General features: G+C 35.3%; 1 protein-coding gene across 1 annotated transcript; it reads left to right on the plus strand.

The window, feature by feature from the left end:
* The first annotated feature begins 2,057 nt into the window (after positions 1–2,057).
* Positions 2,058–26,318, plus strand: Cth (cystathionine gamma-lyase). The gene is made up of 12 exons (XM_046450998.1): positions 2,058–2,372; positions 5,775–5,856; positions 7,773–7,868; positions 10,690–10,799; positions 13,408–13,539; positions 16,699–16,756; positions 17,129–17,206; positions 18,499–18,651; positions 19,881–20,002; positions 21,856–21,908; positions 25,316–25,454; positions 25,742–26,318. The coding sequence occupies exons 1-12, from the start codon at positions 2,205–2,207 to the stop codon at positions 25,766–25,768; spliced, it is 1,218 nt and encodes a 405-aa protein (XP_046306954.1). The 5' UTR covers positions 2,058–2,204; the 3' UTR covers positions 25,769–26,318.
* The last annotated feature ends 426 nt before the right edge of the window (positions 26,319–26,744 follow it).

The following is a 26,744-nucleotide window of genomic DNA, read 5'->3' on the forward strand; positions in this document are numbered from 1 at the left end:
ATATGAACATCTCTCCCAGGCCCATACTTTGCCATTGTTGCCATTCAGTACCTTTATCCATAGCCTGATTTTAATGGGAGCAATAGAAATCTCTGTGCACGTACACAAGAAGTATGATGCTATTTTCATAGAGCTTAAGATGATTTTATTATAAAGGTAATAATGTGCTCTTTTTATAAAAGGATTACACAGTAAAGAAATTCTGTTTAAAAAATGAGAAGTCCTCCATTTAATGTGAAATATCTGCCCTTGAGAGGAATTAATTCTCAAGAGGAATTAATAGTTTTTCAGTGTTATGATAATATTGTTATGTGTTTTTCAAGCTAAGTTTACATGAAAAAGCAGTACACAGCCCAAACTATATAACATTTGCTGTATTTAAAGGGGCTATCATTTGAAAAGTTTTTCCTAAATAAATTGCTTAATTGCTTAAACTTTTTTACAAAACATTTTTACAATTTTATTTTTTTAAATAAAGTTACAATAGAGAAAAAGTACTCTCTAAAGAAAAATAAATAAATAAAAAGAGGTTTCAGTGTGACTCCATTTAAAAACAAACCAAAAACCAAAAAAACCAAAACACAAATACAACAACAACAAAAGGAACCGTTTATTGCAGTTACACTAAATAAAATGTCCACATTTGTGCAACTTAGGGAGGTAAAACTGGGATTGTTTTAGACCCTCCCGTAACATATCCTATCATATAAAATATATCCAAAAATAGTTATATATAACTTTTGAGATACATTGCAGTTGATAACATTATATTTTTAAAAGAAAAATATTAATGAAATATGTATCACTATCCATTAGTATTTTGGAGTCCATTTAATTTTCCCCCTATCTTAAAAATTGAGGTAGTCCTCAAAAGTCATACACCCTTAGTTCTGCCCCTCTAATGATTAATGGGTAATTGTCCCTGAAGCTAATTTGAAAAGCAAGTTGACTCATTCCTGCTCTTCACATCTTTCTTTCAAACTGTAAATTTTTAATAGTTGTTTATTCTTTATTCTTTTCTTTCTTAATTAGTCTGATAAAGTTTCAGTTCTTTAGCTAATAATTTGCGGGAACATAAATATTCCTAAATTCACTAGTCGCAGAAAAAAAGTTGCAATAGAAGTAGATCGAGACTGTATTGTTTGGGGAAATAAGGAAATTTTTGTATGTTTTTAAGGACTGATCTTGGTGAGAGTCTGGCTCTGGATGCAGGTGAGCAGTAAATTCTGACACCAGATTGCTTCCTTTTTTTCCTACTAGGGTGTGGCTGTTACTTGTGTAACAAGGAAAGCATTTTGTGTAAAGATTTGAGGTTTCAATGCGTTTCTCAGAAAGCTATATTATCTTTCTCATCAGTGGGAGTTTCTCTGAGCCTTTCAACAGAAGATAATGATGTTTGAAAAGCTCAAGGTTGAGTAAATTTGAGAGGGCTGTCAGAGTTCCACTTAATCACCCTCATTACAGTAATTTCCCTACTACCTAAATATTTGACCCTCCTGTTTTAGTCACGGTAAGCAGGGGGTCTTAAAGGACAGCCAGTCTACAAAGAATGAGAATCCAAGTTGCAAATGTGACCACCTGGGTCATTGTTTTCTTAACTAATCTTCACGTTATCACTTGGGTCTTTCGACACTATCCTCAGGACAAAGGGTGGGGGTGTCAGGGGCACAGGGTTTAGCAAGAGTAGGCTATTTGTGTGACCTGTTTACAAGTTACTAGGTTTCAACACCAAGTTAGTCTTTCTTTGTGTCTTGGGCAAAACTCCGGCCCGAGGTCACACAAACTCCGGGTGGCTCCCAGGAGACAGTATGGCAGCTTCCCCAGCGCCGGCATTCAGGAATGTCACCTGCAGCCTGCAGGACCCAACACCGTGTGGTCCCACAGACTCGCTACACCTCACTTTTTGCAGCCAGAGGGCGGTGGAGGAGACGCTCTAGGCAACGCCTCTGCTTCCAGCCAATGAGGAGCAGGGATTGCGTCGGGGCTTACGCTCATTAGTCGGTGCTGGCTCCGCCCTTAGGTGATCGCGTACGAATAAAGTCTCCCGTCCAGCCAGAGCTCGCTATTGTGCACCGGGGTTTGGCTCAGCCAGTGTGCTTTAGCTCTCGCTCGCTTTACTAATTCTGTTTCTCTTCCGTCCCAACGTTGGGTTTTCTAGTTAGATATTTCTCACTGCCCCCACACTTTCTCCTTTGCAGTTCAGCATGCAGGAAAAAGACGCCTCTCCACACGGTTTCCTACCTAGCTTCCAGCATTTCGCCACGCAGGCCATCCATGCCGGACAGGAACCCGAGCAATGGAATTTCCAGGATGTGGTGCCTCCCATTTCACTCTCCACTACGTTCAAGCAGAAGGCGCCCGGCCAGCACTTGGTGAGCTGGGCTTGTCTGGGGGCTGTACAGGCAGAGCTGGGCGGCAAAAAAAAAAAAAAAAGAGAGAGATGGATTATAAATTAAAAGTGTTTCTATTCTGCAATCCTTGCAGTAAGCTTTGTGTTAGTTGGTCCGGTGATCATAATTCTTTTGATAAGCAGGACTGGAAGGAGCAGTTTGTCCAACTTGCCATGTAGATTTGAATAGAAATTCGTGTAATTTTGGCAAATTTTCATTTCGAATATGAGGTTTGAGTAAACTTCAGCAGCAAAAATTTTAAAGACACGGTAAGAAGTCAGCTTTAAAAATTTAAGGATCTGGCCAGACCCGGTGGTGCGCGCCTGTAATCTCTGCTACCCAGGAGGCAGAGGCAGGAGGATGGCAAGTTAGAGGCTAGCTCCATCAAGTTAGCAAGACTCTGTCTCAAAAGAAACAATATAAAGGGCTGGGGATGTAGCTCAGTGGCAGAGCACCTCTGGGGTCAATTCCCAGTTCTGCCAAAAAAAAAAAAAAAAAAAAAAAAAATTAAGGGGGTCTAAGAAATCATGTAGAATTAAGAATACTCCTAGAAGCTGTATTCAGCTAATAGTTATTATGTACTGTGTGCCAAATTAAACTTATATTATGTGTATTACATATAGTGAATTTTCTAATCCTAACAACAACCCCAGTCCAAATTAATTCCCATTTTTCCGAGATTTAGGGATGATGAGCAATGAGCATAGGCTCATAAGTGGTAGAGCTGGGATTCTGAGTTGCTCTGGAATCCCTCTTAGGAGCTGGGCTACCTTGTGCTATTCTTTAACAATACTAGTAATAATTTACTTAATTGCATCATTTAAACAGTATGGCTTAGTGATTAAGAGCACAAGTCATATAGTCAAAGGACATAGGTTTGTATTCTGACATCACCTCTTCTGAGCTGGGTAACCTTGATCAAGGAAGTTATTTAACCTATTCACTCAGACTGATCCTGTATAAATGGAGATAATAATAGTACCTACACATAAATTGTTAATGTTTGTGAAGCTGTGTACTACACAATAATTACTCAGTAGTAGTATTTTGGTTCACATATTTGCATTTACATTTTTTTTTTCAATCACAACAACCAGGTCAGAGGGCTGGATGGACATTGTATACATTTTATAGGAAAGGAACTGACACAGACTCGTACATAAATGGCTTATAAACCTGTTAGAGAGCACTCTTTCCTAATTGCATAGCTTATTTACTTTTAGTGACATACTAGATGTGTCTTGTGGTATTTACAAGTTACTGAAGTTCAGAAGAAAATAGTTAAATACACTTTGAAGGTCCCAAGCCTGGAATATACTTTGAAAACCATTTTCATGTATTACATTAGTCAAGAAAAGGTCTTACAGAGTTGCTTTGTGAGATAGAGTTCTAAAGGCACTTATAATGGTTTAGGATACTAAAAACAATTATTGTATATTGATCAAAATGTGTATACAACTTCTCTTCCAAGATGTGGTTTGTTCCTTGTATAGGTTTACCAAATGAGTGACTGCTCAAGCTTTGGAACCTAGTATAAAAGTTAATTATTCAGATATATTAATAATTAAATGTTCTTAGAAAACAAAGAGGGATGGTTAAATCCATAAGATTGCTTCATATCTTTAAAACAGGTAAGAGCACTAAAGGGAATTTGAAGAGCAGAATGAGAAGCATCTGATTCTTTAGTTACATTTGAAAAGCCATTGAATAGGTGAGGCAGTTTGCCCCTAGAATATGCCTCTTTCCCCTTACAAAGGTAAATATTTGAAAATTAATGAAAGTGTGGGGATTTTTTTTTTTTTTTTCCTGTCTGATAGGTACAGCTTCAGGTAATGGTAGAGATGTGATGACATCTTGGAGCCCTACAAAATATATATCTGTTTGGTTTATCAAAAACAAGAAAACAGGGGCTGGGGATATAGCTCAGTTGGTAGAGTGCTTGCCTTGCAGGCACAAGGCCCTGGGTTCAATCCCCAGCACCATATACAAACAAACTAAAAGAAAAAAACACAAGAAAAAAAAACACAATAAAACTTTAAAAAATGATTATTGCTAATACGAGAACTCCAAAATCAGAAACAAAGGTGTGAAGAGTGGTAGTTTTTTTGTTATGTTTTATCTGAACTGGGTGAAAAAAGAAAAAAAACATAGGTTTCTTAATTAAATTCTATGTTCAAATTTTAGGTTTGAATTCTGGTTTTGATGCTCCTGAGTTCCTATAATATTTGATTTCACTTTCCTCAAAGTAAGTCCTGAGGATTAAATAAAATGACTGGATGAAGATGAACTCTGTGGTGCCATATGTGTAAAAGGAGTATTATGCAAATTTTTAACAATGTATTATGTGGAGGTGCTTTGCTAACTCCTATTTTTGGAGTTATTCTTGTAGAGCTGAGATCTGAACTCTGAGCACTTATAGGATCTGTTTATACCTTCTTGTTTAATGATAACTAGAACTTGTTTCACATTTATCTATCTATCTATCTATCTATCTTGTTATTTATTGTCATACTAGGGATTAAACCCAGGGGCCCTCACATGCTAGGCAAATGCTCTACCACTGAGCTACATCCCGAGCTCTTTTTATTTTATTTTGAGACAGGGACTTGCTAAGTTCTTCAGGCTGGCCTCAAAATTGTGATCCTCCTGCCTCAGCCTCCTTAGTAGCTGGGATTATAGGCATGTACCACTGTGCCTGGTTCATTGCTTATTTCTTAGGTAATGTAATACAGTTTAGAATTAGGTTTACTTTATTAACTCATGGAATTCTTTTTCTTCATGTCTTCAGATTAATGCATAAGCTGAGTCAAACATAATAATATTAGTAATATTACAAACTGCCCCCCCCCCATTTCCACTTACCATGGTTAATATGTGCGAGGAAATATGCAGTGGACACATATTTCATTTTAGTCTCTTAGCAATTTTATGAACTAAGTATCCCATCCCCTTCCCCCATTTAGACTGAATCTTGGAAATGTTATTTACTTATTGACAGACACCCAGCTAATGAGTGGCAGATGCCTAATTCTAACCTAGTCTGATCATCTTTAGATCTTCATACCCATCATGCCATGACACTGTCATACTTCTGTCCAATGTCAAGACATATCATAACTAAATAATAGAAAGTCATGATGGTAGGGTGAACCCATGGTTGGGGAGCTATCTCCATTAGACCCCAATAATAAACTTTTTTTTAAAAAATTTTTTAAATATTTATTTTTTAGTTTTCGGCGGATACAACATCTTTGTTTGTATGTGGTGCTGAGGATCGAACCCGGACCGCACGCATGCCAGGCGAGCGCGCTTGAGCCACATCCCCCCCATCCCCCCATAATAAACTTAAAGCTCTTTGAATGAATTCTTATTTCTTTTCTTCAGGGTTTTGAATACAGCCGTTCTGGAAATCCTACAAGGAATTGCTTGGAAAAAGCAGTGGCAGCCCTGGATGGGGCCAAGTACAGTAAGTGATTTGCATTTCACAGCAGTCTAGAATCCTTTAAAAATGTGTCAGAAAAATCACAGAGACACAGAATGTAGAACTGGAAGGAAACAAAGATTTGCATGTTCAAAACTCTTGTCAGAGACATCGAATTTTTTGTCTTCGTGTCTCAGTTGATCTAATGTGCATATGTGTAACCATTGGGTAGTAATAAATATGTAAAGAGGCAAAATGCCAGCAGTTATTGGTTAGTATTCATGTGAACAACATTCTTCATCTGAAGAGTCAGTATACATAGATAAAAATTAAATATAACTCTACCTATGAAAAGAGAAACTTTCTTATATTCTGGTTCATTCATCTGACAACTTGTGTCTGAGAATAGCACCAAGGTTCATTTGCAATGGTCAATAACTTTTGATAATATGCTCTCAGAGACTTGGAATTCCCTCCCTGAGATTTTTTTTTTCCCCATGAGGGGAGTGGATTACTGTTAAATTATCTTTGTATTTTTTCATATAAATTATAATAAAAAAAGAACAGAATAGCAAATAGAAAATATGTGTCTTATGTATCTCTCATCATTAAATTTATCATACACAGTTATGTGAGTTTTATTAAAATATTTTCTGAATTGCATATTCATAAATTAATGAATGAACTGGGCTTGGTGGGGTGCATATGTGTAATCCCAGTGGCTCGAGAGGCTGAGGCAGGAGGATCATGAGTTCAAAACCAGCCTCAGCAAAACTAAGGTGCTAAGCAACAAAAAAGGGCTGGGGATATGGTTCAGTGGTTGAGTACCCCTGAGTTCAAACCCTAGAACCCCCCCCCCAAAAAAAAAAAATCTAAAACACTATTTAATTGACTATAGGCCTTCTTTTCTTTTTCTTTTTGGTACCAGGGATTGAACCCAGAGGCTGTTAACCACTGAGCAACATCCCCAGCACTTTTTAAAATATTATATTTGGAGACAGGGTCTTGCCAACTTGCTGAGGTTGGCTTTGAACTCGAGATCCTCCTGCCTCAATCCTCTTGCCTCAGCCTCCTGAGCTGCTGGGATTATACTCATGTATCACTGCACTCGGCCATCTCAGATTTCTGTAAGAAATTATTTCCTTCAAGGCTGGGCACAGTAGCACACCCCTGTAATCCCAGCGGCTCAGGAAGCTGGGGCAGGAGGATTGCAAGTTCAAAGGGTCTCTACAAAAGCAAGGTTCTAAGCAACTCAGTGAGACCCTGCCTCAAAATAGGGCTGGGGATATGGCTCTGTGGTCGAGTGCCCCTGAGTTCAATCCCTGGTACAAAAAAAAAAAAAAAGAATTATTTTCTTCAAATGCTTCTTAGAAATGTTTTAATTAATATAGAATTGATGTAAGACAAAAGTATCTCGCCATATATATTTTATATATATATATATACACAATATATAATTGATATATTATTATAAATATATGATATAAATTCCAAGTGCTTCTAAATATTTGAATGTGACTCCTACAATATTATTACCATATTACCTATAATATATCTATATATAATTTATGTATAAGTTGAATATAATTTATCCATTTGTATATAGATATGTGTAATTTAAATTTTATTATTTTTATTTTTTGCAGTTGTAGATAGACAGAATGCCTTTATTTTATTTATTTTTATGTGGTGCTGAGGATTGAACCCATGCTAGACAAGAACTCTGCACCTGAACTACAGCCCCAGCCCAATATATATGTAATTTAAAAGATATTTTGTTCTTGAAATAGGAAGGGGGATTTGTTATGGCATTAATCAGGGGACCTCTGGTGATTCAACAATGGTGGCTGGCCTTCTATCAGAAGAAAAAGGGACATAGAATAATGCAAGTAAATACTGTAGATTTTTTTTTAACCTGTAGTCTGCGTTGTCAGCTTACACAAACTTGATTTTTATTTAAGGTTTGGCCTTTGCTTCGGGTTTAGCAGCCACTATGACTATTACTCATCTTTTAAAAGCAGGAGACCAAATTATTTGCATGGATGATGTGTATGGAGGTAGGTAATCCATCTCATATAGTGTCAGCTAATAATGACATTATTTATTAATATAACAATATAATTTGTTAAAATATGTGATATAATAATATAAGAGAGATTGTCTAATAAAACTTATACTGAAGCTGCTAGAATGAGGATGTATGATTTCATCAACATTCAGACATATTCTGTTTTAGATATAATAGGTTTTTTTCTCACTTTTTTATTGGTGCATTATAGTGATACATATTGATATGACTTGTTGTTACATTTTTACATTGTTGTAAAAATGCTGTTATATTGTTATAATACACAATATAACAATAAAATTTGGCCAGTATCACACCCCCAGCATTTCTCCCTTCCTTCCCCACCTCCTACCCCCTCATCCCTTTTCTCTAATGATCTATCTCCCTTTGATTTTTAGGAGGTCCACCTCCACCTTCCTTTTCACTTTTTCTCTTTCATTTTTGCACATGAGAGAAAACATATAACCCTTGGCTTCTGAGTTTGACTTGTTTCGCTTAACATGATGACCTGTAGTTCCATCCATATTCCTGCAAATGCCATAATTTCATTTTTTATTGATGGTTTAATAAAACTCATTGTGTATGTATATATATTTTCTTTATCTATTCATTTGTTGATAACACCAAGCTGGCTCCATAACTTGGCTACTGTGAGTTGCACTGTTATAAACATTGATGTGGCTGTATCACGTTAATATGCTGATTTTAGTTCTTTTGGGTAAATACCAAGGAGTGGGATCACTGGGTCATATGGTGGTTACATGTCTTGAGGAACTTCCATACTGATTTCTATAGTGGTTATTCTAATTTATAGTCCCACCAACAGCATGAAAGTGTTCCTTTTTGTTCACATCCTCTCCAGCATTTTTTATTATTTACATTCTTGATGACTGCCATCCTGACTGGTGTGAGATGAAATCTTAGTGTAGTTTTGATTTGCATTTCCTTAATTGCTAATGATGTCGAAGATTTTTTCATGTATTTGTTGGCCATTTGTATTTCTTCTTTTGAAGTGTCTTTTTAATTATTTGTACATTTATTAATCAGGTTATTTGATTTTTTTGTTGTAAAGTTTTTTAATTTTTTATATATTCTAGATATTAATCCTCTTGCAGAAAAATAGCTAGCAGAGATTTTCTCTCATTCTGTGTGTTCTCTCTTCATATTCCTAATTGTTTCCTTTGCTGTGCAGAAGATAAAGTTTCTAGAGAGAATGTTCTAGCATTATTTAATTTTTTTTTACCTGCAATGAAAGTGAACTATAACCTAGGTCATTTCAAAGAGTTCAACTCTACCCACCCTCTTCCCCTTTTATTTTCTTCTGGCTTTAGGGAATCTTTTGAAAAATTTGTTGAAAGATAGGGATCTCTCTCTTTTTTTAAAAAATGTCTTTAAAACCACACCTAGTGTTTAGCATTTTACCTTTGCAGGGGGTGAGGTGGGGGTGTCTCACAGATTGGGACACCTTGAAGCCCATGCTTAGAATGGGCCAATTCCCAAGGGCTTACATGTTGACTATTCAAGTGGTGCTGGGTGGGAGGAGAAGACAGTTTTGTTCTTACATTTAAGCAAGACTGATTTTCCTTCTCTCTCTCTTTCCTTCCTTCCTTCCTTCCTTCTTTCCTTCCTTCCTTCCTTCCTTCCTTCCTTCCTTCCTTCCTTCCTTCCTTCTTTCTTTCGATTGAACGCAGGGTCTTGTACATGTGAGTCAAGCACTCTACCAACTGAGCTATATACTCAGCCCTCAAGACTGATTTCTGTGTTAAAAACAGCAAAGAATTTTGTAAATGTGCAAACAATTCCAAATGCTTCTAAATATTTGAAGATGTCTTCTGGAATATTATTATCATTATCTCTACCTCCTAGCTGAGCAAAAAATTAAGTTTTTTAATTCTTTGAAGTAAGGGACTTGCCCTGAGTAATCATTTTATCTTTCAGAAATTTGCATAGTGCTTTGTATTTTAATTTGGGTCCTTATAATAGTATGTTGAACTGATACTGTAGAGATTTCTTTGGTTACTATTATAGTGCATTACAAACAGGTAATAAAGTATAGTGCATGGCAAACAGGTACAAAATCCTTAAATTTTTAATAATTTTTTATATTCTCTTTCAGATTTCTAGGGTCATAACACAAAAATGCAGTTTATCATTGATCTTTTTTTTTTTTGGTTGACTATCAATAATAGCAATTTTTCTTTAAATTTTGCATATGTAAAAAATCAAGCCTAGAACAGTGTTTATAAAATACATTATTGTAAGCTGAATGATTTTTCTTGTTGTACTACAAAAAGCTAGTAGTTTGTCTTAAATTTTTTAAAAATTTATCCGTTAAAGCTTTTAGAATCACATAACAAAAACACTGGGAAAGTATAAAGAATAGTAACTAGTTACTTCCTTTTACTAAAGTGTAACCAGATTGAAAATGTATTTTGAACATTTTATTGACCTTGGTTCATTTCTTTTAGATTTGAGTACTAAGAAGAAATTGTACAAAATATATTGATGGTTCAGGGGTAAAATCACTTAATGTTTGAAGAGTAGAGATTGGATATTTTGAGGAACGTTTTCTGCTTCATGCCCTTTGTTATAGGTATCAAGTATATTTTATCTGACTCCTGAACCTCCAAAGTCCAAACTTAATATTCTGTGCTATATTGGATAGCCAAAATGCTTACCTAACATATATTTTAGTTGCATTTTTGTTGGTGATTAAAGGATCTTTAAATTTTTCAAGTGCTTATACCTGTAAGAAATGAAATTCCTTTATATAATGCTCTTTCAATTTTTCTGATTCTCTCCTGCCTCAGGTACAAACAGGTACTTTAGGCAGGTGGCTCCTAAATTTGGATTAAAGCTTTCTTTTGTTGATTGTTCCAAAACCAAATTGCTAGAGGAAGCAATTACACCAGAAACCAAGGTAATTTAACTAGTTTTCAGTTTTTTTAATTTTTTTTTTTTTAATTGTCAATGGACCTTTATTTTGCTTATTTATATGTGGTACTGAGAATGGAACCCAGTGCTTCACACATGCTAGGCAGTGCTTCACACATGCTAGGCAAGTGCTCTACCACTGAGCTACAACCTCAGCCCATAGTTTTCAGTTTTGTCTGCTTTATCTGTGATGTCCTGTTTTCATCATTTCAGTTTATTAGAGAATATAATTTAAATCTGAATTAAAAGTTTTTTCAAACTAGGTCCTTTATTTCAAAAATTTTTCTTTGAAAGTAAAACTAGTGTATTTATATGGTGAATTAAAATTATTAGAAGGGGGCTGGGGATATAACTCAACTGGTAGAGTGCTTGGTGCTTTCCTCACATGTACAAGGCCCTGGGTTCATTCCCCAGGACTCCCCCCCCCAAAAAAAAAAAAAAAAAAAAAAATATATATATATATATATATATATATGAAAAATTGACAAAATTAGCATAGACTGGCATCTCCCAGGCACTATAGCATAATGATTAGGAATTCATACACAAATTCTAGAGTGGAATTCTAATTCTGATTCTCTATCATAATTGGTATGTTATTTAGGAAGATTATTTATCAAAATTTCTTTCTTCATTTGTAAAATGAAGATAATTGTATCTGCTTTATAGCAAGGTAGTTGTGAAAATTAAATGAGATAATGCAATGCTTGGTATAGTACCTGGATATGTGGTAATTACTAAAATTATTCTTTGTATGAGCTGGGGAAGTAACACAGTGATAGAATAGTTGCCTAGCATGTGTGAGGCCCTGAGTTCCGTTTTCAGCACTGCAAGAATTAAAAAAATAAAAATGCAAACGCATGCAGTTCTTAACTGAATTACCAAGCTAGTATTGGTAACAAGTATTCAGAGAGCTTGGATTGTAAGAAACACAAACCCTTAAGCACAGTGATTTTTCAGGGCTCTAAAGGATACTTTCTGCAAATAATAGAAGTAGAGAATGGGTCACAAGCAATCTTTAGCTTCCATCCTGGGAAGCTTGTGTGCTACCGGAAGGTGTTTTGTGCCTGAATGAATGGCAGATGTGATATTCTTTCTTGGGACCTCATTTATATTCTGTGTGAATAAAAGAAGGACCAATGTCCTTTATTTATAAGTCAGTCTTTTCCAGCATTCTACTAAGGATTAAAAGGTTAGAATTGGACCCAAGATTATGTGGCAGTTGATGATAAAAAATGAAAATCTTTTTCATACAAATAATTTCTTTATCATTTAGCTTAGGAGTTTAGCTTTTGGTAATCAAGGCTTGCTTTTTTTTTTTTTTTTTTTTAAAGGAACTTGTTTTTTTTTATCTTGTTGGAGAGAAAAGACACTTATTTAAATAGCTGGTTGAGTCTAAGAGAGGAAAGCAAATTATGAGTTATTCAGTTTCGTTCACAACTATATATATATGGGTTTTTTACTGACTTGAATTAATACGTTTTCCCTTCTGAAATATCAGACTTGTCATTTGAAGTAGAATTTTAAAGTCCATGTAAAACCTACTTTATATATTTATTTACTTAGTTTTCATGTTTTAGTTTTGTTTTTTAATTATCTGTAGGAATAAAAAATTCTTACCCAGAAACCATTTTTATAGATATTTAAATAAATGAAGATTTTTTTTTATAGAATATGCATTAATTTACCTTACATTTTCTGTAGTGGAGTTTCAGAGTAGAAAATCTATTTAACCAGACCTCTACCCCATTTAACTATCAAGTGTCTATAATGTGCCTGAATTATGGTAGGTTTTAGGATACCCAGATAAATGTATTGCCTCCTTCTTAAGTGAGCTGTGACCAGATTGTCTGTTGTGCCTGTCACTTTTGTCCTTTAGTCTAAAGCCCATGCTGTTCCTCCAGTTTTAGTCACTTATTTTGTATAGTTTCTAGTGTGTATGGCATTATTTAAGTATTAGGGATATTTTTGGCATCGTAGGCATAATTCTTGGTAATGAAAATTCTAGTATATATATATATATTTTTTCTTACTTTTGCAGTAGTAGGAATTGAACCCATGGCCTTGAGCATGTTAGGCAAGCACTGAGCTATATCCCCAGCCTTTTTTAAATTTTATTTTGAGATAAGGTCTTGCTATGTTGGCCAGGTTGGTCTCAAACTTGAGATCTTCCTGCCTCAGTCTCCTAAGTAGTTGGGATTACAGGCTACTATGCTTGGCTCTAGAATGTATTCTTACTGAATCTGTTATTTGTCACTGAGAACAAAATTTCTAGACACTCAACTATGTCTTTGGAATAATCCTACTTCTTATGGAAAATTATTATAATAATTAACTTTAGTGCTTTTTTTCTGCTTAGATATATATTGTCTCATTTGATCTTTTCACAAATTCTATATAAGATTAAGGTACAGGGTAAGTTACTTAGGTCTGGCCTTTCAAGAATTGTAGGAGAAGCTGATTCAGATTGGAGCCTTCCAACTTCATTGTCCATGTGTTTCCATTATCTAATATAGACTCCTCAATTGTTATATGAGATGTATGTTTGGGTAGTATATTTTTACAAACTATTGTTATGTACCAAATTATTTTAGATGGTTTGGATTGAAACCCCCACAAACCCTAACTTGAAGCTGATTGACATTGAAGTCTGTGCACATACTGTCCATAAGCATGGAAACATTATTTTGGTTGTGGATAACACTTTCATGTCGGCATATTTCCAGGTAAATGAAAATCAGTGTTTTGGGCCTGATGAGTAGATCACACTGATATCTATAGTTAGCAAAGGAAGGAAGAGTTGACATTAAAATCATTATTAAATTCATGAAATCTAATTGCAATTATTAATTAGGCAAAGAATTAAATTTGGATCTTTTCTACCATTAGTTAATATCATTTCAAACTTTGTATTATACCTGTGTTTTTAAAGAATTATCTCAATTAGAGCTTTCTGAGTCTCTTAGGATGGGTGAACTCTTTTTTTGTTGTTGTTTTTTTTTTTTTGCAATGTTGGGGAATGAACCAGGGCTTCCTACATGGTAGGCAATAGCTCTAACACTGAGCTATGTTCCCAACTCAGGATGTGTAAATAAAAAGAAAAGCTATACTCAATGACTTCTCAGTATGTCACATTTCTCCCTCTTCTTTCTTTCTTGTGTTTCTTCCCTCAGCATCATATAAACTATGCCTAGACCTGGGTATCTTTAACTTACTTGTATTAGAAATTTCTACTTCATCTGTTTTACATTTTACATTTTATAGTGTTCCTGTCTTAGTCTGTTTGGGCTGTTATAACAAAATACTGTATTGGATGACCTATAAACAGAAATTTATTTCTTGTAGTTCTGGAGGCCAGGAAGTCCACGAGCAAGGCACCAGCACATTCAGTGGGTGGTGAGGGCCCACTTTCTTCTGTATCCCCACAGGGTAAAAGAACCCAGGCAGCTCTCTAGGGCCTACCTCATGAAGACACTAATTCCGTTCATAAATGGTGTGGCTTTAGAACGAATCACCTTCCAAAGCCCCCTTCCCCATCACATTGGTGATTAGGTTTCAACATCATACTTTTGTGGGGTCACAAACATTCAGGCCATAGCAGCTCCTTTTAAATTATCTTTTTTTCCCTGCTTATCCCTTTTCATTTATCTTTCTCTCAGCACAATCCTTCATACATCCTCCATTCCTTTCCCTTTTTTCTGTCCTCCTTCTGCCCAGGCTCTTTCTTTTCTATTTTGTTATTTTTGATGGATCATCTTGGGGTGTCTCTGCTGACAACTTGCCTGCCTTCTCCCCATGTGTTCTCCTTCCCTTTCCTCTGAGTACCTATTTTCTGTCCTTGTAAAGAGTGACTTTTTCCTTGTTCTTCTCTTCCTGATTGTACCTTATTGTACTTAGGCAGCTGTTTGTAAGTTTCCACTGTTAATGACATTTCCCACTGATTGTTTTGGTCCCCACAGTTGACTTGGACTGCTACTTCCATGTGACTGGCTAGCTGCCTAAGCAGTTTGCATAAACCTGTTCTTCATTGTATTTTATATATATATAATTTTTTTTAGTTGTAGTTGGACACACTATCTTTATTTTATTTATGTATTTTTATGTGGTGCTGAGGATTGAACCCAGCACCTTGCACGTGCTAGGAGAGCACTCTTCTGCTGAGCCAGAACTCCAGCCCCAATTCATTGTTTTATTTGAAGTTGCTACCATGTTTTATTTTTCTTTCCTGAAACATATCTGGCTGCATTGCATTCAGATAGATTCATGGGTCTTCTACCTTTGGTTCCTGATAAATCTCTTGGCATCATCTGTCACAAGTGATTTTCAGTCTTGCATTAGTTTATCCCAACACATGTGCCTTCTACATTAGACAAGTTAATACACTCTGGGATCATTTTAGCTAAGTCACAGCATGTCCTGTGTATTCTCAAAGAAATTGCATGAATTTTTTAGCCTGACCCTGCCCAAGTTACTCATGAGACCTAGCCCTCTTTCTCCTATGACTAATCACCAAAATAAGTCCAATTTTTCCACTTTTCTGAAGGCCACATCACGTTCTTCATGCTAAGGATTGGCCTTTGCTTCATTGCACTTTGGATTCATTGTAGAATTTTTCAGAAATTGCACCATCCTGAGGTAGCCACACACACTGGTTCCATAAAGCAAATCTCTTTTTGAAAAGGTCCTCTTACTGTCTTACCTTCAAAAAAACTGAATATGTTCCTTTCTTCTTTGCTTTTTGTCTTTTGGATATTCTGTAAGTTTCAAATAAAGCAAAATGAACATATCAGTATGAAGTTTCAGAATAGCACCTCTGGAGTGAGTCCTGGCTCTATTATCTTATCTGAATGATCAATCTTTTTTTCTTAGTCCCTTTTCCTCATAAGTTCAATGAAAACCATAAAGATACTGATTTTATTAAGTTAGGTAAAGTATTTTGTACAATATTTCACTGGGTTATATAAAGTGTTTATCATGGTTCTTGTGACATTGATGTTAGGCATTTGTTTTTATTTTTTTCTTCTTTGTTGGCCGTAATGATGATAGAATGTTAGAACTGGAAGACAACTTAACATCATCTCTGATCTCTTCGCTCTACAGATGAGCAAACTCAAGTACAGAATGCTTTGAATGATACCTTGCATTCTTTTTTTTGAATCACTTTAAATGAAAACATCTCACATCTACCCATAATGATACCTCCCAAACATCAAACAACTCTAATGAGGTCAAAACACATTCATACACTTTTATGTTAAAGAAAATGTACATGGAAAGATGTTGATAATGTATTATTTATTAGTAAGTCAAAAATAATTTTAATGATAAAAAAATGCATTTTAAGATTACCTGATTAATTTGCATCTGGATTAGCCAGAAGAAAATTCAAACAAATTTCTTTATAAAGTGACTTTCTCTTTGGTAAAACTGCTATAATAAAAGAAAAATTAGGAGTCAAGATCATGACAAAGCAAGTGTCAGTAACCTCAGCATATCTCATAAGGTTATAATGGTTAAAAATCTAACTAGGTTAGTTTATATTTACTTGACATAAACACATATTTTATGTGTTTGTCAATGTCTCTACTATAAGTGATAAATTTAAGGGTCAGTCAGCAACTGCTATGAAGAAACAGGCTGACCTGGGTCTATCTGCTATTAGCAGGAAACTTGTGCCTTCAGGTTCCATTTTATGTGCATTTGGTGTGAACGAGTCAAAGGCAAAATAATAGCGTAGATCCTGGAAATTTTAAGGTATACATATTTTTGCAAAGTTAGTATTGATTAGAATGAGACTGGGATTAAAAATTATAAATAGACAATATATTCAAATGGTTTCTCATTTAAAATAAAAATTTAAAAACCCAAACTTCTGTTTCTTTCAGCGGCCTTTGGCTCTGGGAGCTGATATTTGTATGTATTCTGCAACAAAATACATGAATGGTAAGATAAGCAGTTCACATTTGCTTGTTTATTTTCATTAGCAGATGAAAATAGCATAGGGCTGTTGGTCTTTGTTTTTTTCCACTCTATGTAGGCTTTATCTGTGACTTCTGTAGAAAGAAAAAAAAAAGTGTTGCTTGGATATAGGATTTATACAGACAAAATTATGTTTGTGATTCATGAGGAAAGGATTAAGATTTACTATATAAGATTATGCTTTTATCCTGTTTGCAGGAAAAAAAGAAAAGAAATACTTTGTTTTTATTTTATAGGACAAAACCTTGAGAGTTTTTTCGAGGGAAAGTTACATTTTGGAAATTATAAAAAAAAATAGACATAAATTTTTATATAAAAGTTTTGGTTTTGTTTTAGGCCACAGTGATGTTGTAATGGGCATAGTGTCTGTTAATTCTGAAGACATCCATGATAGACTTCGTTTCTTGCAAAATGGTAAGTGTTAAAAAGCCTGAGCTGGGTGCAGTGGTGTATGCCTGTAATCCCAGAGACTTGGGAGGCTGAGGCAGGAGGATCATGAGTTCAAACCCAGCCTCAGCAACTTAACAAGGCCGGAAGCAACTCAGTGAGACCCTGTCTCTAATAAAGTACAAAAAAGGATTGGGGATATGGCTTGGGGTTGAGCATCCCTGGGTTTTTTTTTTTTGATACCAAAAAAAAAAAAAAAAAAAAAGAACCTGGATTTCCTTGTAAGCTATCAGTGACTACATTTTATGTATGTTTGCATTTCCATGAAATATTGTGAAACATTTAGAAAGAAAAATTCTGATTGTTACAGGAAAGAAGAAAAAAATGGGTTTATAAAAATACTATAATTATAGCATACTATGTATAGTATGTATAACATAATACAGAAAATGAATTTTGTTATTTTCATATCCATGTTAATTTTAATCATAATTTGTTAAAGCCCAAGTAAATTTTAGTTTCAAGAGTTAATGGATTTTATTTTCTTAAACAAAGCAAAACGAAATATTTGAAATGTTGGCTTTTATGTTCTATGCCTTTTATATATATGGAATGGATGGTTAATTTTAAATAGTATTCATGTATACGCTCACATTTTTCAATAGATAGGTCTGAACCCCAATTCCAGTTGAATAGTATTTTAGTTATCTCAAGTATGAATGAAGATTTAACCATGTTAGTTTGAGAGATACAGACATAATTAAGAATAAAAATGCCCTTTTAGGAAATAGGCAAAAGGGGCATTGAAGAGAAAAGCCAAGATATTACTTGATAAATGGCCATTTATTTGTAAAATGTAGGAATGAGGTGTGTAATCTGTAGGCATGTGATATTATAGGCTGTTTTACATGAAGCCTAAAGAGGATATTGGTAGAATGTTCAGTAAAAATTACAATTGAACTATTTTTTCTATATGTTGTAATAATCTTTCAAAGCAATATTAGGGTAAACAATGTACAGTATGTCATGTCATTAAAATCACAGGAATTTTTCTTTATATTTTCAAAAGTTTATATTATTGTGGTTTTATTTAATTTATAGGACATTTATTTCCCCTCTCATTATAAAGCACCTTTCCCTAAGTATATTTTATGTTTCATTGTCATGATTCTGAATTTAACATTGTAGTTTTCTGCCTAAAAACGCAAACATTGAGCTTCATAGCTAACTTCTCAGATTCACTATAATGAAAAGTAGGGAAAGAGAATTTTCTAGGCCCTACCCTACTTTCATGCTAATCCAAGATGTGTTCATTTTAGCTCTTGGAGCTGTTCCATCTCCTATGGACTGTTACCTCTGCATTCGAGGCTTGAAGACACTACAAATCCGAATGGAGAAGCATTTCAAAAATGGAATGGCTGTTGCCCAATTCCTAGAATCTAATCCCCGAGTAGAAAAAGTTATTTATCCTGGTATGTGAATCTGGTTCCTAAGCAGATATGTTTATGCCAGAACTAGTATCCTGTTTATGTAATAGTTGTTTGTAAGTTAGGTGCATGTGTATATTTTTGTGTTGTTTGTTTATTATTGAATGCTGCTGTGTCAGGCTCTTTGGTGGGTCTAATAGGGAATAAACAGACTTGACCTCTGGCCATGAGTTACCTATACTCTAGTGATGCTTGGGCGTTAAGAAATTAGTCTTACAGACTAGATGGTTCTGCTATGGTCTTCAGCTTTTAGGGCTTGTGTGTAACTATTCCAAGATCACAATATTGTACTTTTTTCATTGATTTATTCATAAACTTGACAGTATAGTCTTTAGCACTAGCTCAGCTTAGCTTTAATCTGATAGAGGTTTGTCCCACTCAGTCTTGATGCTTATGCACCACAATTCCCCTGAGATTTTCTTACTTCTTTTTCTGAATTCCTTCACCCTTTTCAGAATCTAGAAAAGCTCATGTAGAATTGACACAATGTCATCTTTGAATTTATTTTACCAGATTTTAAACAGTGGTATTGTTAAATAAATAGTTTTTGTAAGATATTTTGAGGCATCTAGTAATGTAGTCATGGGTATACAGGACAATTCAGATTTTGTCCCCAAGGACAGATAATCCAAGGTAGAAATATATATGTGAGATTAAGTGTCCCCTCTGTACTTTTGTAAAGAGCTGTTGACAGTGTTCATCTTGAATTCAGAGAGGAAGAAGAATTTTGCCCTGAAAAATGGGTAGCATTTATTAAAAGGGCTTGAACAAGGTATTTCAGATTCAGTTGACAAATTATTTTAAATTACCAACCATGATCCACAATTTGCTAAGAAATGGGATCCAATTATTAAAAAAGAAATGGATTTGCCTTCATGGAGCTAATCTGGTGGATAAGACAGATATTCATCAAGAAATTACAGAAGGATGTAATTAAATAGGGAAGTCCAGTTTAAAGTGACAGGATGTACAAAGGTCTGGAGATTAAAGGGAGTGCTGGCTTAGAGAGGGCTGGTGTGACTAGAGCATGGATAGGACAGAAAGATGTATGTCAGTGCAAAGCTGGAAAGGTGGATGTGGGCCAGAACAGTAGTCAGATATGAAGATGGCATTAACACTTATTTGCAGATTACTAAATTGTCAGTGAAAAATTTTTCCCTTTGAAATTATGTTTGACTCTAAAATAAGACTTTTATCATACTTTGTGATTACAGGTTTGCCCTCCCACCCACAGCATGAGTTGGCAAAGCGCCAATGCGCAGGTTGCTCAGGGATGATCACCTTTTTTATTAAGGGCACTCTTCAACATGCTGAGACTTTCCTTAAGAACCTAAAGGTACAAGAAATTTGTAATGTTTTGAACAACCAACAATAAAAAATTAAAAAAAAAAAAAAAGAACCTAAAGGTAAAGTTTCAAAGCAGGTTTTTAAATGGGGAGGTAAGACCTCCTTACAGTAGGTCCTTCTCTTTTACTTTAGGTTTTGAAGCTGTAGGTCACACCCCCAAGCCTCTTTATCACGAAATGCGTAGGGTTGAAAATGATGTAGACAAGAGTCCATAGCATCTGGATATATTCATTTCCTTAACTCTGCACACACTATCATTAATTCTAGAGGGATAGAATATTCCCATGCATTGGTTTACAAATGTATTTAAAGGTGAACCCTTCTTCAAATGAAATACTCTGTGACAATTGCACAAAGGCTGTTGTGAAGTCCCCCTTACAAATGGCTTGCACCTCCCAGGCTGGAGGTAAGAGGATGCCTAAGGTGAGGGAAGAAAAGGACTTTGTCTAACTTTCACAAAGGCAGGAGTCTCTCAGGAGCCATGAATGCACTGTGCTTACCTTGACCTCATGGAATAATGGACTTTGATGGTTTAATGCCACAGAGTTATTGAGCAGATTGTAGCCAGATTAATCAAAGCTCTGCAGATGTCTCAAATCTGTCCATCTCTAAAATTAGAAGATATTTTGAATTTAATAGTTATGAATGTAAAAATATTTGTAAAATTAAGCCAGGTTTGTTGATTCTCACTTTGGTACCAGTTGTTCAGGAGGCTGAAGTGGGAGAATCATTGGAGCTCACAAGTTTGAGACCATCCTGGGCAATGTACCAAAAACTCCATCTCCAAAAAAGGAAAAAAAATTGTAAAACTCTATGAAACTTTGACACTTTGTCCATTTTGTGTTGCTAAAACAAAATACTCGAAGCTGGATATAAAGAAAAGAGGTTGATTTAGTTAATAGTTACAAAGGCTCAAAGTACAAATCAGATGGCCCCATGGATTTGGCCTTGGGTGAGGGCTTAGTGGCAGATAGTATTGTGCGTGGGAGTGAGAGATCACATTGCCAGGTGGGAAGCAAAAAGCCATTCGGGGATCAGGCTTGCTCCTTTTTAAAAAAAAAAAAATTTTTTTTTAAATATCTTTATTTATTTATTTTTTATGTGGTGCTGAGGATCAAACCCAGGGTCTTATGCGTGCTAGGCAAGCTCTCTACCACGGAGCCACACCCCAGCCCTCAGGCTTGCTCTTAAAGTAATTTGCTCTTACAAGAACCAACTCAAAAAGAACTACCTGATTTAGCAGTGCCCTCAGTGACCTAACACCCTCCCCCTGGGCCCAACCTCTTAAAGGTCCCACTGACACACTGAGGACCATGCTTCCAATGAGTTAACCTTTGGGGGAAAAACCACACCAGGGACCAAGCATCCAGTATATAAACCTTTGGGAACAAACCATGCACAAACCTAAATCTGAGTTTTCCCTCTACTCCAATAGGGAGATAAATGAATGTATTCATTTAATAAGTGATACATATTAACAAGTGTGTCTACCTTGGCAGGGTTTTAGAGATTTTTATTTAAAGGGTAGTCTCAGAGCTGGATCCAAATGTAATCATTCTGAAGTTTTAGAGCTCATGTTAAATTAATATAATATAGGAAATTCACTTTAGTCAGCTTTTAATGTCTTAGAATTTAAACATAATATATCTAATCCATGATGTCATTGTTAATAGACTTTATTTTCATTTATTTCTCTAAGTTTCTTACCCAATATGTATTTTATTCATAATCACCGCCATTCCCCATCCTCCTTATACAAGGTCCAGTTCATTAAAAACGTTAACTATTAGATTTCAGTATTTTTATTTTGAAAGATCTAAATTTATATTTGTTTTTTTAAAGTTATTTACTCTTGCTGAAAGCTTGGGAGGATACGAAAGTCTTGTTGAGCTTCCGTAAGTATATTTTTTATTTTTCTCAGTGATTAATTTAATTTTAGTGTTTGACACTTGGTTTACCTATGTTGCCCAGGCTGATCTTAAACTTCTGAACTCAAGTGATCCTCCCATCTCAGTCTGGGATTATAGGCATGTGCCACTGAGATCAGCTCTCAGTATTTAAAATTTAAATCAGTTTTCATGGTTGTCTGGAAATGGAGTTTGACAAAATCAGGAATAAAATTAAAGATATTTAATAGTAAGAATTGTATAGCACTCACCAATCAGAATGAACTGTACCTTGGTCAGGATGGAGGCCCTGACAAAATCTCATGATAGGCAACTTACCAGTGAGCTATGTCCTCCCAAATGATGCTTCCTTCACTGTGTTGCCTGAAGGAGATTCCAGCAGTCATTTTATCCAAGGATTGTTGATCTCTAAGGGAGGGCCACCTGTTTTAACCCCACCTGCCTTGGAAGGGAGTTTGGGAACTTTGTCCTGGAAAAGCTGTTATCAAGGCTCCTTGGGAGATAGAATGTGTTTCTGTTGAAACTCCTCCACACCCTTGTTTGTCAGAGAAGAGCCCTGCTAGATACTGCCAAATCTGTTTCTTTTCTTCCCTCTGTAGGGTAAACCTTTAATGGTTCCATGTAGTCTGTAGGATATATATAAACTCTGACCTTATACTCCAGGTCTGTCACCATCCGAGCAAATTAAAAAAAATTCATCTATTTTATCAAAGTACCTGAGGATATTAGAGTAGGAAGTAGATTAAGATATTGCAGTGCAACAGCTTAGGAAACAAAGACCCACTAAGTTTAGCTAATTTACTCAAATGTCACATAGGAATATGTTGACGACTTCACTCTTGAGGCTTTGCATCAAAAATAGTGAAGGGAGATAGAAGGAGTCTGCATCTGGATTTAAGATTTGTTTTCACCAGATACTTAACCATTAAGCATCTTCTTTTTTTTTTTTCAATCCGTGAAATAATTAAAGTACTTAAGTAAGGGGTTAATGATTAAAGCATTGATTCTTATTTATTGATTACCTGTCCCACCAAGCATTTCTAAGCTATATTTTACCTTTATTATATATTGCTGTGACCTTATGTTGTAATTATTACAAGGGTAAGTCAACATCATTACCTAGCAATTTTCAGCTGTTCTCAATGCATGTGGTTGGTTTTTGTGTTTTAATATTTATACACATTTGTGGGATAACTGTGCCTGGAAGCATTATGTACTTATATATATTGAGAAATGTCAGGGATTACCAACATTTAGACATATTTCCTGCCTTCTTGTGGTAGTTCACTGTTGGAGAAATAGTTAAAAAAAAAATCTCAATTAAAAAATGAAAATGCTCAGATAACGATTTGAAATAATTCAGTTAACCCAACTTTATTAGTAGTCTTTTAAGAAGATGCCTGCTAGAAAGTCTGGATGCACAAGAGGGCACAGTCCACACATAAAATTAGTGTATTTTTCACAGTAATAAAATGTGTATTACTTTAAGGCTCCCTTCTTAAAAATAGATGTTTCCTGATTTATTTAGGGATTCGGTTTAAAGTTGCTTGGCCCACAGACACTGCAGCTTAGGCCACAACTGCATGCCAGTGGACAAGTGAATTTAGGTCAGGGCTTGTCTGTTCTACCAACCCATTCTGTGCCTCCCCACACTGCGGAGACTAGAGCAGCATTGCAATCAGGAATTCAGGAAGAGGAGCCACAGTGTGCTGGGTTGGTCTCCCAGCCTAGCAACACTTTTTTTTTTTTTTTTTAATTGATCCTAGCAACACTATTAACTGTGGGGCCTTAGAAAAGTTATGCTTCCTCTCTAAATCTCAATTTCCTAGTTCCTAGGGTTGCTATGAGAACATGGGGGAAAAAAAATCCCTAAGCTAGTCGTCTTAGTTCATATTAAGTACCCAATAAACATTAATGATTACTATGAGTTCTTTTTATTAGGCATCTACTACATTCCAGGTACTTATAGATATTCTGTCACTTATTGTCTGAGATAGAGCTTTAAGATAGGTATTATAATCAGGTTTTGTCCATTTTTTTTTTTTAAACAAAAAATGACTTACCATGCAAACCCGCCTCATGGTAAACACACAGTAGGTGCTATCTATTATTATTTCAGATAAAGAAATAAGTGGTGAGTACAGGTAACTTTTACAGGGTCAAGCCAGTGTATGGAGAGGATAATATTCATACCCATGTTTACTGGTCTCTGAGACCTAAGTTCTTATTTCCATACCTGCATTTCCTTTTAAGGAATTAAGAACCTGCCAGGGCAGAACATTTTAAGGATGATGCTTGTGTGTACAAAGCTTGTTAGAGTGAACTTCATTTACTCCCAAGTATTTGTTTCCATGGGTCTGAACTGAGATAGGAGAAAGCAACTTAGACACAGATTTTGCTGGTGGTGTTTAGGCAAGGGAAGAGTATCAGTGGCAACATTTGTACTGGGGCCAAATAAGACTCTAAGTCTCTCCTCCATGGTACCTAATCCACAAAGATTTCTCCCTCCTGAACTCCAGCAGTCCTTTTGTCTATACTTGTTTGGTATTCTTGGTAGGTTATTTTGTTTTGTGAATTATCATAGTCTTTATCTCTTGCTTTATTATCTCAGATAAAGAAAATAACTCATTGTTCTTGGTTTTCAATTCTTCCTACAGTGCTTGACACATAGTAGATGCTTTATTGTACCCATATTGATAATGATGATGAGTTTCTAGTTAGTTTGAAATATTCTTCAGGTCCTCTATGTCCTGGGTTACCTGTTGGAATTCCTGATGCTCAATGATTGCCTTTCCCTGATCTGCCTCAGAAGGGCCAGTTCTAGATTGATCCATTGATTGATCTGGAGGAAATTAATTCTTGTAGGCTCTTGGTCCAAGTGGCCTCTTAAAAGTAGCAGGTTGGATATGGGGTATGGGACTAGTGGTCAAAACCTCCTTCAGGCAGTGTTCAAATCTGCATGCTGTAGGCTAGCATCTCCCTCCTGTATGGGTGTGCTTAACTAGTACTTCTTTCAGCGTCTATTTTGCCTGTGTCTTGCCAATGGTATAAATAGGATTTAGAAATCTCGATTTTCACTTGATAATTTTTCTTCTTTTCCTCCTCCTTTTCCTCCCTCTCCTTTTCTTTGCCTGTGGAAAGTTATGAGGGTATAAAAAATTTGATGTTTAGAGCAGAAAAAAAATGAAAGGTTAATTGTAATATATAAGACAGAAACATGGGTACTCTCACTTCTCCCAGGTACACTATGCCAGGAGTTCTGAGTCTTTTTTTCCACCTTCCTTTTTAAATAAAATTCTAGCTTGCTTGAGAAAGAAAAAAAAAAAAAAAAGACAGAAATGTGCTTCCACTGATATAATATAGTGATCAAAAATTTTTCTCATGTCTTCTTCCAGGGCAATCATGACCCATGCATCAGTGCCTAAGAATGACAGGGATATCCTTGGAATTAGTGACACACTGATTCGACTCTCTGTGGGCTTAGAGGATGAAAAAGACCTGCTAGAAGATCTAGATCAAGCTTTGAAGGCAGCAGTAAGTTTTACTAGAAAGAGAGAGAGAGAGAGAGACTGTGTGTGTGTGTGTGTGTGTGTGTGTGTGTGTGTGTGTGTTTAATCTTGGAGCAGTGGTCACTGTCTTTACCAAGAGTGGGTTCACAGAATTCGAAATATTTTCTCTTCCTATAATACACAGGGTGGATAAATGTGGGGAAAACTCAAAGTGCCGATTTAAAGGGTGATAGTATTCAGAAGAGATTTCTCACGGAGAAGTCTTTGCTATAGGTTTAATAATGTATTTTTCTTGTGCACTGTTTAATATAGCACCCTTCAAGTGAAAATTGCGACTAACATTCCAGAACTGCATTTAGAAGCTGCTTGCTGAGAAGATTAAATCCTTTGAGTAATTGAACAGACCATTAATGTGCCTTTGCAGAATGTTTAAATGAAATTTTAAGGTACTGGATGATCTTTCACTGTAACCTTTTAGGGAATCTTCCTTGTTAAAAGCAGTTTTCTGTACATCTTATTGTAACTAACAGGTCAATTCTGTTCATATTTTGTTAATATTGCTATACATATGCCTCTGAAGGAAGTGAGATTTGTGGGGCTTTTGGGGATCACGTTCTTCTTTTCAGAGCCTAAGATTTATTTTGATCATGTTTACAATATAATGGTAATTCACTTTTGATGTTTTATGAAGAAGTTATTAAATAAATGTTCTTAAATCAAGCAAGATATTTTTGCATATTGTTGAAAAGAGCATTCTAAGCAATGGTTTACATTTAATTGCCATAGCCAAAAATTAAATACTTGAAAAGTCTACTGTGAAATCTATTGATTTAAGGTTGTACTTATTACTCTTTATTTTTTAAAAAATAAATCTAATTATCAAATCCCATTGTGATATTCCTGTGTTGTGTGATATCAATCTGTATTCCAGGGTCCTTTTAATCCCTAATGACTGCTCTTAAAGGTTCTCTTACATTAATTTTTATAAACTTAATAGAATAAATATCATTTATTCTGTAATAATTAAATTCTGTACATAAAAGTGGAAGGTTAAAGGCCACTGTTATACTTTTTTATATTTTAATGTGAAATAGCAAATTTATTGAACCAAAGAAACGTATGTTTTAAAACAATATCTTACAGATTAAGTGCAGAGTCAACAAGTTATTGTCAATAGGCCACAAGTCAAACAATTAGATTAAATTTTTAAAAATTGTTTTTATGCTGAAGGCTTTCATTCCTCTCACCATTTGTTTCAGTTGGAGAAAGGATATCATAGAACCTGATGAATAGTAATAATGCTGGGTAGGAGGAG

Source organism: Marmota monax, unplaced genomic scaffold (genome assembly GCF_021218885.2).
Source record: "Marmota monax isolate L192 unplaced genomic scaffold, Marmota_monax_Labrador192_F-V1.1 WCK01_AAM20220418_F8-fsc00023, whole genome shotgun sequence".
NCBI lineage: Eukaryota > Metazoa > Chordata > Mammalia > Rodentia > Sciuridae > Marmota > Marmota monax.